This window comes from Penicillium nucicola (genome assembly GCF_028828085.1).
Source record: "Penicillium nucicola strain IBT 29836 chromosome Unknown utg000001l, whole genome shotgun sequence".
NCBI lineage: Eukaryota > Fungi > Ascomycota > Eurotiomycetes > Eurotiales > Aspergillaceae > Penicillium > Penicillium nucicola.
The window spans coordinates 2,850,401-2,864,278 of NW_026643125.1; the positions used below are offsets into that span (position 1 = coordinate 2,850,401).

General features: G+C 50.2%; 4 protein-coding genes across 4 annotated transcripts; all 4 read left to right on the forward strand.

Moving 5' to 3' along the window:
* Nucleotides 1-546: 546 nt before the first annotated feature.
* N7511_001083 (putative GABA permease) lies at nt 547-2,527 on the forward strand (the record flags this gene model as incomplete). The annotated part of the gene is made up of 7 exons (XM_057123508.1): nt 547-714; nt 768-838; nt 901-1,014; nt 1,080-1,162; nt 1,215-1,616; nt 1,679-2,004; nt 2,087-2,527. 7 exons carry the CDS (start codon nt 547-549, stop codon nt 2,525-2,527), a joined length of 1,605 nt encoding a protein of 534 aa, XP_056989241.1.
* A 1,824-nt stretch (nt 2,528-4,351) lies between these two features.
* On the forward strand, nt 4,352-6,397 carry N7511_001084 (FAD binding domain protein; the record flags this gene model as incomplete). Its single annotated transcript, XM_057123509.1, has 3 exons — nt 4,352-4,355; nt 4,407-6,331; nt 6,386-6,397. 3 exons carry the CDS (start codon nt 4,352-4,354, stop codon nt 6,395-6,397), a joined length of 1,941 nt encoding a protein of 646 aa, XP_056989242.1.
* A 1,243-nt stretch (nt 6,398-7,640) lies between these two features.
* On the forward strand, nt 7,641-8,720 carry N7511_001085 (uncharacterized protein; the record flags this gene model as incomplete). The annotated part of the gene is made up of 1 exon (XM_057123510.1): nt 7,641-8,720. The coding sequence occupies one exon, from the start codon at nt 7,641-7,643 to the stop codon at nt 8,718-8,720; it is 1,080 nt and encodes a 359-aa protein (XP_056989243.1).
* Nucleotides 8,721-12,775: 4,055 nt separating this feature from the next.
* N7511_001086 (homeobox domain-containing protein) lies at nt 12,776-13,860 on the forward strand (the record flags this gene model as incomplete). Its single annotated transcript, XM_057123511.1, has 3 exons — nt 12,776-12,868; nt 12,926-13,660; nt 13,717-13,860. 3 exons carry the CDS (start codon nt 12,776-12,778, stop codon nt 13,858-13,860), a joined length of 972 nt encoding a protein of 323 aa, XP_056989244.1.
* Nucleotides 13,861-13,878: the final 18 nt, after the last annotated feature.

Below are 13,878 nucleotides of genomic sequence, written 5' to 3' on the forward strand. Positions count from 1 at the left end.
GCCTCAATGCCAATAAATCAAGCCTGAATCAAAATGCACGTCCCTCGGCATGCAAGGTCCCAATAGTCCCATTCCAGGCAGAACCAAGGGATAATCATCAAACGCCCCAAGAAATGAGTCTAGCAAAGTTGGCCCGACTGATCGTTGTCCCATCTTCTGAAAGATGTGTCACTCGAAGTTGGTCGTGTCTAATTTCTAGTTCCCACATGGTATCTCTCGCGAGAATTCCTCCTAGGCCATGCCTTGCTCCCACGCCAATTCCACGCCCCCCTCCTAAGTCTTGTAATGCATTGGCCATTATGACTCGGACGCTTTGGTCTCTCTCCTAATACCTGCTTCTTTTGGAACGTCCGGACTTTTGATCCGTGGTGGAATATTTCCGGGCGCGTTTATACTTCTGACCCTTGATCCTTCCGGGCGTTGCGTAGAGCACGGCGGAGATATTGGGCATTCTTTTATTCTGGAAATCTCCCTTCACTGCGGGGAAGAACTATTCTGTCTTGTCTTGTTCGCTGAGCTGGTTGTTTAATCGGTGCTATCTTCAAGATGGCCATTTTCAACCGCTCAAAGCCGGATTCACAGCTGACGATGACTGACCACGATGAAGACAATGACGAAGAATATGCACAGAAAGGCCTTGTCGCACCACGTTATATGGGCACCAGGGCCGATCAACGCGATATGAATGCTCTCGGTCGAGTGCAAGTCTTGCGAGTAAGACGACTCAACTTCCAGTAACCAATTCAGCTCGCTGACATCAAGCTAAGAGGAACTTTCGTTTCATTTCAATTGTTGGTTTCGGATGTACCTTGATCTGCACATGGGAGGTGATTTTAACGTACGGTCATGTCTATCCCTGCCATGTGGTCATGCAAATACTGACCCTGACTCCATTTATAGATTGTTATCGGCTGGCTTGACCGATGGCGGTACAGCGGGTTTGATATGGGGATTTGTTGGCGTCTCTCTTGGCTTTACTCTGGTGTATGCCAGTATAGCTGAGATGGCTTCCATGTAAGTTGTTGCTTTCATTTTCTGGTAACCCAGATCACCGTCGCTAATGAGCCAACCTCGTGTAGGGCCCCCACTGCCGGGGGACAATACCACTGGGTTTCTGAATTTGCACCGAAATGGGGACAGAAGTTCCTCAGTTATATCACTGGTACTATGGTTCAATCTATCGGTGAAGACATGGGGCTGACAGTTCATCTCAGGCTGGCTATCTGCCATGGGGTGGCAATGTGCCATTGTATCGATCGCCTACCTCGCCGGCACTATCGTCCAAGGTCTGATTGTATTAAACCAACCAGACTACGACTTCCAAAGATGGCATGGAACAATGCTTGTGATAGCCATCTCGACATTTTCAATTCTATTCAACACATTCTTAGCCAAGAACCTACCCTTTGTGGAAGGACTCATCCTGATAATTCATGTTGTCGGCCTGTTCGCTATCATCATCCCGTTGTGGGTTCTCGCACCACGGAACAATGCTCGTGCAGTCTTCACCACGTTCAATAACGGGGGTGGCTGGGATAATTCGGGCACGGCTACGCTCGTCGGCTTATCAACTACCATCACGTCGATGCTAGGCTATGACTGCGCGGTGCATATGTGTAAGGCTCGACAGTTGATCCCGTTCCTTAGACATGTCTCACTAACGCCTGACTACTATTAGCTGAGGAAATCAAAGACGCATCAGAGACTTTGCCCAAGGCTATGATGACTTCTGTTGCCGTTAACGGCGTGCTAGGCTTTGTCATGTTGGTCACCTTGTGCTTTACTCTAGGCGAAGTCGACAAAGTCCTCGATAGCCCAACTGGATTCCCATTCATCCAGATCTTCTACAACACAACTGGCAGTTTAGCCGCTACCAACGCGATGACGGTCGTACTAGTGGTTACACTGACAGCCAGCACAATCACCGAAGTAGCGACCGCATCCCGACAACTTTGGTCGTTTGCTCGTGACGAGGGTCTGCCATTTTCGTCATTCTTCGCATATGTAAGTCCGTCCAGTGCAACAATACCACAGAACAAAAAAAAAAAAAAGAACAGAAATGGTTAACTTAGGACCAAACAATCAGGTCACACCGGGCTGGAATATCCCTCTCAACTCGGTGATGGTCTCACTAATAGTAACGATCCTCCTCTCAATGATCAACATCGGATCCCAGGTCGCCCTCAATGCGGTCATATCACTGACCATAACGTCATTGCTGTCGGCGTATATCGTCTCTATTGGCTGTGTGCTGCTCAAACGACTTCGCGGAGAATCACTTCCGAAGCATCGGTGGACACTGGGGAAATTCGGTGTGGCGGTCAATCTAGGGGCTCTGGCGTTTTTGTGCCCGATGTTTGTTTTTGCGTTCTTCCCCCTCACCACTGATGTGACGGCAGAGACGATGAACTGGAGTGTGTTGATGTATGCTGGCGTCATTGGATCGGCGTCTGTTTACTATTGGGTTAGGGGGAGACATCATTTTATTCCGCCTGTGGCTTTGGTCAAGAGGGCTGAAGATCTTTAAGCGGTCTCGGCTGCAGCCTTGGAAAACGGAGCCTAGGCTTGGGATTGGTCTGGGCTTTCTCCTTTTTTTTTTCCTGATGAGTACATGTATTTTCTTTTTCTTCTTGATTGATGCTCTGACTTAGGGCTATGGTGATGGGGGTGTATATAGAATATTCTGTTCGGCTTTACATGAACGTATTTCTTTATTGTACCTGGGTTAGCACTGATTTATTATGTGTCCTGTACAGAGTACTGTACATTGCTACTGGGAAAATATGACGTGACAAGTACTGGTACATTGGCTCCTTTGTTGATAGTTACTCGATTCAGACCCGTCCAACGTCCAAGCTCAAGTTCCCGACAAAGTTATCAGATGGAAACGTTGAGACGGGAAGCCAAGCGAACAACCTTGCATCCTCAACCCGCGACAAGAGTGGAGCAATCCAAGCCTGAGTCCTGTACAGTACACACACATACCGACACACACATACCGAATGTTACTTGTAGAAAGCCACGAAGCAAGGTTCAAGCATGTTTCAAGCTATGTGTTAATGTAAATACAGATACGGTTACACCGTCGAGTAAAGTGGATGCAAAGTCAGCAGTCAGCCGCCCCACGGCTCAGGTCCCAAACACAGCTCCTCCCTATTCCAACAGGATGGGAGACCGAGACGGACACGGAGGCCAGAAGGCCAGACTAGGAGGCCAGACTAGCTGTCTGGGAACTCGCCCCAGGGGCAGGTTTCACGAATCGGGCCATCCTATTTTCTAGAACAGGGCGGAACATCCAATAGGCCCCACTGATTGATATCGAACGGCTTGCGTTACCCACTCCGGACCCGGTGGTTGGGAAATGATCTGGCGTTGAGGGATCGGGCAAAAGTACCGAGTACCTTTGACCTGTACCTGGTACCGGGCATACCGGCAGGGATAGGACTAGTGGGTTTGTCTTGAAGTTAGTAGCCAACGAGGCTGGCTGGTGATGCCCGACGATTCAGAAAGTGGGGGGGAGTCGATAGGATGATCTATCTCGAGATGAAGAAGCAGGTAAGGGAACATGTACAGATTAAATTCTAGAAGTAATTTGATCGTGGAGTCCATCAAAGTAATAGTATGTAACTAGTATCGCAGGATCCTGTCGAAGTCGAGGGTGGAGTCCAAGCTGTCACGGGTTATCAGATGTTATGTAATACAATACACGTATTATCTGATTGATCTGATAACCGAGGTCGGCTTGGGTGTCTTTTTTTCCCTCTTTGTTTCCCTTTAATTTCCTGTGATGTGATTCTTCCCCTTTATTCGGTCGGACCACTCGGGTATCGTCCTTCCTGATTGCTCTGGACAGTAAACATGCCATGTCTACAGTATGGTGGGCTCCGGTCTGGAGCCGGCAATCGCTTCGGGTTCCGTTCACGCCACCGGTAATAGGGTAATCGCTTTACAACTTTCCCATGCACTGTCGATCTGGAGAGATGGATACAATAGCCCCAAATGGAGACACACCATATCCAGTAGTAAGATCCGTATTACCAAGTCCTTATGCAAAGCTCAATAAGAAATATCGTGTTGGATTGCCGGAAAAGTGTAACATACCCGGTGGCAAATCTGATAAATCCTTACCGACGCATCCCTATTTCTGCGGAACTGCCATCCCGAAGAATTCCTCGGGTCCACGCTTCCACACCTCATCCCACCCTCTCTTCTCTTGACTTGTCTTGGAAAGGGTCAACAAAAAAGGGGTTCATTAGTTTCTGACAGTTTGTGACGTCTTGATTCTTATACTCGGAATCTCCTCTCACGTCGGTTTGCCTCCGTCGTCACCACCCCTCTACACTTCACCCCCATGGGTATGCTACGAAAATCCAAACGACATAAACACTCAATCTGACAGTTCGCAGTTCACGCAGTTCAATCCGTCATGCCATCGGCAACGTATGCTTCCACGGGGCCTCGCACCCGCAGAGGCACTTATCAGGATATTCCGGTGTCCTCCACTTCGCACCCAGATAACCCAATTCCCGAAGAGCCTCGAGGCGTGCGTGCTCTTTCGGTGACCGACACCAACTTCAATGTCATTTCCTCTGGATCCTCACAAACCACCGAGTCGGCCGACACAGATTTTTCTTCCGCTACTCCTCTGACACCGCCCGAGTCGCAATCGGATGAAGAGCTTGCAACCGAAAAGGACGATGGCAGCCGCCAACGACGACGGGCGTCGACCGTCCTGATCTCCCAGAACTCGGATGATATGAGACGGGTGTTGGGAACGGTTGGCACCGCAGGTACTCAGAAGCTCGATTCTCTCTGCTGTGGTGGGGGTTGTTGCCAGGGACAAGCATTGCGCCCTGTAGATGGTCCTATTTCAGGCTTCAATGCCATTGTTGGACCCTGCAGTAACAATGCGTTCGACAGCCTGAAGCTGAACCTTGCCTTCCTGACCATGGACAGTGAGCTCTCCGGCATTGCTCCGCTTCCTGAGAAGACCGTCTCATTCAAGCCGGTCCCCGCATCAGCTGCTGCTATGGCATTCGGCCCCGCAGACCACCCCCCAGAGTTTGTGCAGCCGCATCCTCCTTATCAAGTGTACCGTGCGCCTCTCTATCACGCCCGTGAGTTGACTGGGCCCGGTGCGGAGAAGCGCACCTACCATTTCGATATCGACGTCACGGACTACCCCGCCGAAAGCGGGATGGTTGACTTTGTTGTCGGAGGTGCAATCGGCGTGTGTCCCAAGAACAAGGATTCGGAAGTCGAAGATGTGCTGAACCTGCTTGGTGTGCCTCGTTCAATGCGTGATAAAAAGATTCTCATGCGCACCACCAACGGTCGCTGGCCCACAATCTGGGGCGACGACAAGCCCCGTGAGCTGATCACAACCCGCCGCGAAGTTCTCAGCTGGTGCTCTGATATCCAGTCTTACGCCCCGACAAAGCCTCTCTTCCGTCTTCTCGCCGAGCACAGCAGCGAGCCCAACGAGAAGAAGATCCTGGAATATCTGTCATCCGCACAGGGCCAAGGCGCCTTCTGCGATCTCCGCACCAGCTCCTTTGTCTCTCTCTCGCAGCTCCTCCACGCCTTCCCCTCCTCTCAGCCACCCCTCGACCACCTTCTTTCCGTCCTTAACACCCTCATGCCACGCTTCTACTCCCTCTCCCAGGACCCTCAGATCTCCTGCACATACAAGGGATCCGAGTGCCGCCGCCTGATCGAAGTCGCAGTCACAGTCGCCGAGTCGGACGACTGGCGCGGCGGATCCCGCACCGGCGTCGGATCCGGCTATCTGGAATCCCTCGCCCGCCGCGCCATTGCCGCCGAAGCCAAGGGCGAGAAACTCGACATCCACATCCCAATGTTCCGCGGCCTAATGGCCAATCCGCTCGCCACACGCTTCGCGTCCGACGGACCCATGCTCCTCATCGGCGCCGGTGTCGGTATTGCCCCATTCCGCGGCTTTGTCCAGCGTCGCCTGCAATCTGCCAACTGCGCAAACAAGGTCTGGGTTCTGCAGGGCGTCCGCGATTCCTTGCTCGACGAGTTGTACAGCGGTGAATGGGGTGTGCATGAAGACAAGGTGCGCACAGTCGTACAAAGTCGCAAGGGCGAGAGTCGCTATGTGCAAGAAGAAGTCCGCCACCAGGCCGATCTGGTCTGGTTCGTGATTAACTCGCTTGATGGACGGGTTTTCGTCTGTGGTAGCGGCAAGGGTATGGGCGAGGGTGTTGAAGCCGCGCTCATCGAAGTCGCCATGGCGAAGGGTAATCTGAATGCCCAGGAGGCGGATCAGTTCTGGCAGCGCAAGAAGGAGGCTGGCCAATATATTGCTGTAAGTTGTTGCCTAACATTTTGTGGTTAAGGGGCTGTGCTGACTGTCTTGCAGGAAACTTGGTAATCAGCTCGATTTGGTTGGCTGCGTGGTATACGCCACCCTGAGTCTTCTCTTCTCGTTGTCGTCTCTGTATATGCACTGCATAACGACCTCGGGCAAAAGCACATCCTTCTTTGGTCGCTTGTCCTTCATCGTATATATTTCGTCTTTTTGCATCTGCGTACTGTTCGCGGATTCTTTTGGTTTTTCGTTCCTTTTTTTTGGGGTTTCTCTACAAGCTCCATCCAGTATGGCTGATACCTCTTACCGGGTTTATCGCTATTATGCTGGCTTTTCCTCTTTCCATGGGCTTCATTTTGTTTTGTCGTATTTTAGCGAGGCGGTTATTTGTTCTCATCTTTTGTTTTTGCATGCATGTCTTCTCTCATTTTTCGGGTTTGAATTTCTCGTTTCTATACAGTTGATCGAACATGGATACATTTCTATTATATGTCGCTTCTTTTGCTGATTTTATGGTCTCTCGCCGGGTTTACAATAGAATTTCCCGTTCTATGTCTTTCAGTCCTCTGATCGCGACTGATCATGTATTTCCCACGCCAGCAACAGCAATCAAAACTTCTTAGGATCGTGCAGACACAGGGAGTCAAAAGTGTGTACACCAGTATCATGGCTTTTTTACACTATAGAATCTGGCCAAGGTATTCTCACTAATAGGAACGCATTGAACTCTTACATTGGCAGCAACGATTCTTCAGTTCTCAATTGAGTTGGGACACTTTCAGGTTGATAACGAGATGATTTCGGCATAGTCAAACATTTCTTACATACTCCATCAGATCAAGATCCAAGTCGCGCATCAGAAGACGCCTTGTTTAGTTCATGCCCTACCTTCGGGCATGAGAATTAAGTCTGTTTCTTTACTCTTCGTTCCTAACTTTTGACTATCCATCTGTTCTCGTTCAATTTTTTTTCTTTCTTCGCATCTCTTCCATCCTTGCTCGAGCATCAATAACCAAGAATCAGTCTACACTCTTCCTTTCTGAGTATGTCTTCTGTCTTTGCATCGAGACCTTGAATCGACTCTCTCCGAATTTACATCTCTGAGGAAACAATCTCTACTCGAGCATTAACTCTCCCAGTCTTCCTCCTTGTTCCTCATTCCCGGGTTCTTCTGTCTTCCAACCTTCATCATCAGTCAATCCATCCTCTACTCACCTATCCTAGGTTTGTCGCTTAGACACAAAACATGATGCAAGTTCATTCCACTAACATCCCTTCCAAAGGTATCGAATGATCTCTTGCCACAATGGGAGCCGCGGAACAAAATCGTCTGGGCCGCTCGGTACCCAAATTGAAAGGGAAATCCAACTGGATTGCCTGGTCAGATCGGCTGTTCTTCATCCTGAAAGACTTCAACCCTCGGTACCGGGACATACTCACGGGAAAATTTCCTTGTCCCCAGCTGCCAGCCGACCAAGACTTGAGCGAAGTCAACAAAGAAAAACAGAATGCCCTCATCGCCCAATGGAAGGCAGACGACCTCAAAGTCCGAGCCTGGCTAGGCTCAACACTCGAAGACGAACCCGCCCTGCACGTGAAAGAAATCTACGCCAGCCACGAAGCCTACCAAAAGCTAGAAGCGCAGTTCTCCGAGAAAGAAGTGAAATCCAACGCCCGATGCTGGGCCGAGTGGACCAGCCTGAAGTACGAGAAGTCAGAAATGACCGCGCTAGAATTCGTGCGCAAGTTCCAGCAATCCCTCGCGCAATTGAGGATGGCGACGTCACGATCAGGTCTAGGACCGCGGCAGCAACTGCCCCAATTCCTTCAAGCGATTGGAACACCCGCGTTCACGGACTATCTCGACAAAATCGAGCTGGACTACGCCGGCCCGGACCTGATGGAGATTGCCATCGCCGCGTTCCTACAATTCGTCGAGTCCGACGGAAATCCGGACCTGGCTGTCTTTGCAAAGGGCCATAGATCAGCGACGGTGGACGCGAACAAGTCTGCTCCCAGTGACAATGCGTCCCTGGCTTCCACTTCGTCCCATTTCAGTTCGACGAAGACCAACTCTTGCAATGCGAGACTTTCCAACGCCAATCCTAAGAGTTCGAGTTCGGGTTCGAGCAAAGGAAAGAAACGTGCTGCCGAGGGCTCCGGTGAGAAAGTTGCCCGCAGGCCTCGACTCAATGAGGCCGGTCGCAATATGCTCGAGAATGCTGCTGCGTCTCGCTCGTCGAATACCTCTCGATCTCAGCAGCGTGCTAGCTCTCCGCTCTTTGGTCCTCGGAGTCTGGACGGTGGCGTACGTGGAGTCGAGGACGATGAAGGCTTGCCTCCGGTGATTGATGAGAGCTTGCTTGACTCGACGGCGCGATTTTGAATCGTCTATTCTAGCGCGTGTCATACCAAGAAGGATTGGTATTGCTACTTACGGGTATACTTGAAGGTTTGCCGGCTGGTCTTACGCTTTGCTCTTTCTTTATTCTTATCACAAGCGAGTACGTTATGGAGGGTTGGGCATGGTCTATTTTTATCTCTGTCTGGTGGTTTATCATTTTATTGAGCCCTTGCCGGATCACTTTCCTTCATGTCGCACGCGACTACTTCGTTCTATTAGTCTTGTCATTGACGGTAAGAATTGGGTTCTATTGGTGTATAAGGATGCTGGTAATGTGACTAGATAGAGAGGGCCGAAACGAACGACAAAAGAAAGAAAGAATCCGACCGTCGACTGCTCTACAGTAGATAAGCAACAAACCACAAGATCCAGTATTACAGTAGATAGGGCGTCAAGCGAGTATCTCACGATATAACTGAAGCCAGGCAAACACCATGACAGTGACAACACCGACAGCGAAGAACTCTTGCCTAAACAACAACCCACCCGGTCGATCACCATATAAACATGCAATGCCGGGTGCCATCTCAGCGTTACAGACAGCCATATCCCGGCCTCGATGTCGATAGCAAGGTGACATCTGCAAACACCGCACTAAAAAAACAAAAAGAAAAAACACTGAAAAAAAAACAAACAAACAAACAAAGTCCAGGAATGCCCATCGGGTTTAGGGGTTAGGCACCCAAGACAAAGAACCGCTCGCATGACCCTGGCGAGAAACCGATCAGACATGAAGTACAGTAACTTAACTTATCGACGTCCCTCGCTACACATCAAACAGGTCACAAGTCACAGCCAGGCTGTCGGGTCCCCCGAGAGTCAATGAAATCTCCAGGCCCAAAGTCTAACCCTAAAGAGCAAGAGATGGCAGCACCCACGTCATCTAACAGCATGCGACAGACAGCATCCACAGCAGACTATACTGTACATGTGCATGTACTGTATTTTCTGTAGTACAGGTCTGTATAGCCCATAGAGAAAAAAGAAAAAGGAAGAAAAAGAAAAGAAACCCCCAATTCACGACCCATCCCACCAATAACCACATCCTTACAGTGCAGTAAATCGCCCCTCCCTCCCTCCAAGCGAAGGATTGGTTGCCTTCCTCGAATCACGCATGAACTACCGTTCGTGCCACGAGAGAACCACCAGGATAACCCTGTCAGGGTCCAGCTCCAAAGAAACACGCCAAAAAAGAAAGCAAAAAGAAAAAAGGCAGAGAACACAAAAATGCAAAAATGACACCTAGGCAAACAAATCGGATTACTGGATGCTACTGTATACTACTGTAATGTACAATAGTGATTTAGTGCGCGGCTGCAGGCCCGTCTACTGTACGCTACAGTAGCGAGGATGGGATGCAGAACCAGGAAACTGGAAATTGGATCTGCAGCCGGGGGATGGAGTGGCTGTGATTGAAAGGAGCTACTACATAGCTACAGTACGAAGTACTGTACAGCATGCACTGACTGGGACTGCGACTACAGTGCACTATTTTTCGGGGAGGGAGGAAGAGGAGGGGGGGAGACCTGAGTGTCTTGCTTACCTTGCTTGCTGGCGTGGTAGTACATAACGGGGTTTGGGAGATGTGCAGTGCAGTACGGTAGACAGTACTGTACAATAGGCGACTTGGGAGCTGTACTGTACGTGCATTAGGGAGGGGGGAGAGAGGAGAGGAAGGTGTCGCATCATGCATAAGTTAACTTGTCGCATGTCGCATCTACTGTGCTGTACTGTACATGTAGTGTAGTGTAGTGTTTGACTGGACCGTCGATTGAATTTGAATCCATCCCTATCTTGGCTATGGGTTCCCCTGGTGATAGAGTAACATGCGAGTTGGGACGGGGGGGAAAGTGAAGAAATGGAGTGTGGGATGCAAAGGTCCGAAGAGGGAGCATGTGGCGAATACTGGACGGTGAATGTAAAGGGAGAGAGAAAGAGAGAGAGTCAATATTAATTCTAGAAGGAATCTTGGCCAGGGGGAATAATTATAGAAGCTCAAATGTCAGGCAAATAAGGTTAGATCCCAGGTCAACGGAGTAGGGAATAACTAATGAATTATTAATGGATTGAATATACAGTATACAATTAAGTCATTAAATAGATAAATGAATAAATATATATATAATGAAAAAGAAAAAGAAAAGAAAAGAAAAGAAAAGAAAAAAAAAGAATGACAAATATGCGTATTCCACCGTTCTGGAGCAATTGTTCCGTAAACCCTAGCCCCCCCATTCCAACACCGCCCTTCTGGCTTCGACGATCGCAGTTCCCTTCTGCGAGATCCGATGATCTGCATTCCTCTATTTCATGCACGATCTCGGATCTGATGAGGCCTGTAATATGGGGCAAGTATAGCTGATATCAGGTAGTCAGTGTTCCTGGTGAATCAAAGTACTGTACATTGGGAGGGGCGAATATGTGACATGAACATACGAGTCATCGGCAGAAGAATAAATTACTGTTGCCTTTTTGGCACCTGAGCCGGCCCTGTTGCCTGGCTCTGTGCCTGATTCTGTGCCTGGTTCTGTGTCGGTGCCTGTGACAGTGACTTGTGACAGCGACTAGAATCTGCGGCTAAGTGGCTGGACCTGAAGCACTAAATTAGACCGTCCCAGATCTGATCGGGGAGGGCGAATCAGGGGTAACCAGGATGCTGGGTCCGAAATCCACGGATAGAGATAAATGAATTTCTTTTTGATTTTTGATTAAAGGGGAGAGATCTGGGAATCCCCCCGGAGGTGACTACCCTGTTGAGAACGTGGGAAACTCTGAGTCCTGGGTCCCTTGGGATGACCTTGGAATTACCTTTAGATTCCCTCTGGATCCTAGGATTATATTTGGATTACATTGAGGGGGTCGGACGGTCTCCGAAACGTCACGGCACTGAGGGTCGGGTAATAGGTGTCAGATGGAAGAACTATGACTATTCTAGTAATTCATCGGTACCCTTTCCAGCCTCTTTCAGCAGGATGCACCTGGACATGTACTGTACAGTGGGAGGGTAAGGATTAGACGACAGTGAGACCAATGGAGACATCTGCCACGGAATCTTGTTAGAGCGACTCCATGGTTCCATTGGTCTGATTGGCTTGGTTCACAGTCTTGTTCAGCTTGCATCAACTTCGGGTCCACTTAGGATCTCCGAGTGCGCCATTATTGAATTGTCAGATTATGACTAGTTCTTAGGGCGTGGACTAGTATTTAGTGTGATTAGCGCAGAGTCATGTCACTTGAGATCCAATGTTCATCTGCACTGTGTTTGAGATATCATATGCAGGCTAAGCCACAGGAGAGTCCAATGCCATTTGTGATCAGCGGGGAAATCAGAAAAGGGAAAAAAGAATGATTAGAAGAGGGAGAAAAAAAAGGAAAAAAAGAAAGAAAAAAAAGAAACGAAAGAGAAAAAAAAGGAAAAAAGAAAAGAAAAGGAAACGCCACTGGAGTGGAGAGAGTGAAGAACCCCTAGGCGATCTGCCTATCCCTGTCCATGGGCCGCCATGGATCCTCAGGTCACTTCTCTTTGGTCGATCGATCTCCGTGCCCGATGAGAGGCTCCGGGCCATCTGCGATCGAGAGGCGTCATCTTGGGATTTTGTGTATTCGGCGATCTTTTCCACCTTTCAGACAGAATGAAGCCAAGTTAGGGCTAGGGTGAAGGGGGGAATAGTGAGGACTAGGTGCCATGGAATCACACTGTGCTCTGGTTCCATACGAGTTTCACCTCTCAATCTACTCGAAAATAGCCCCAAATCCCGGGGAGAAGAAGATCGTCCTGTCAAGAGCGAAACTCCTGTCAACTCAATATGCAAAGCCTCGGAACTGGTACCCACCACGATCGTCATTTTCGGCCCCCCCTGTTCTTGCTTTTCCATGGTCATTATTTTGGAATTATTGGTTTTTGGGTTAAAATGTGGCCCTAGGATTCCCCAACCTTGCATATAAGCCCTTGTAAAAAGCCTGGCTTCCCGGGTATGTTCCCCTCTCTTTTTCTTTTATGACTTATAGTTCCCCTCTACTGTATCTTTCCCTTTCTCTCTATGTCAAAGTCCCGTGAGGACGAAGATACCGATATGGCTATTTCATACAGTCAGCCGCAGGCCGGCTCTCAAACACTCCCATCATTCCGCGAGGTAGGACTATAGCCATCAGATCTCGCAACTGGTAACCCCTAAGCTAACACTGAACAGCTCCTCCCCGCTCATCTCCACGATGAAATCGAATCTACATCTCCATACTACACCCCACCACGCTCCCAAGACCGACCAGGCTCCGGTCACGAAATTGCCAATCCCCGATCCATCCCCGGCTACAGCCCGCACTCGAAGATGCCCTACGACGCACACCGCGAATACACAGTCAGCCGCGGCGACCACACGCGCCACATGGTCGACCCGGGCCACCACATGCGTCTATCGGAAAGCTCAACCCGCGGCCCCAGTCCCATCCTGCCTCCAATCCGCGACCTGGACTCCATGCCAGGCCGAAACATGAACACCCAGCCGGGCAGCAACAAAGCCTACCCCGAGCGTGGGTCAGGAGGCCCCGTGCCGCCCCCACGCTCCGACCCCTTTGGCCAGGAGTATCGGGCTGGCGCGTCCATGGCGGCTCCCATGCCTGATCGCCGCAGTGCCGAGGCCTACCAACACCCGTCCGCGATGATGCATCCCGGGTCGCCGTATGGCCATCCGGCGATGGGCTACCCGGGCGAGGAGGCCATGCCGCAGATGATGGCCCCGGGCCAGGCGAATTTCGCCGTCATGGGGGATGCTATTGATCCGAAGACGAAGCGCAGACGGGGCAATCTGCCCAAGCCGGTGACGGATATTCTGCGCGCTTGGTTCCATGAGCATCTGGATCATCCGTATCCTAGTGAGGAGGACAAGCAGATGTTTATGACGCGGACGGGGTTGTCGATCAGCCAGGTGAGATCTGCTTTGATGGTGCGCGTGATGTGTTGAATGCTGATGTTTGGCGACAGATTAGTAATTGGTTCATTAATGCTCGGCGGCGACAGCTGCCTGCGCTGCGGAATCAGATGCGCACTGGTGATGTGGACTCGTCGCGACAGTCTCCGTTTAGTGATGCTGATGGCTCGGAGCATCTCGCCTCGCCTCATCACTGAATCCCTTGGACTTGAACA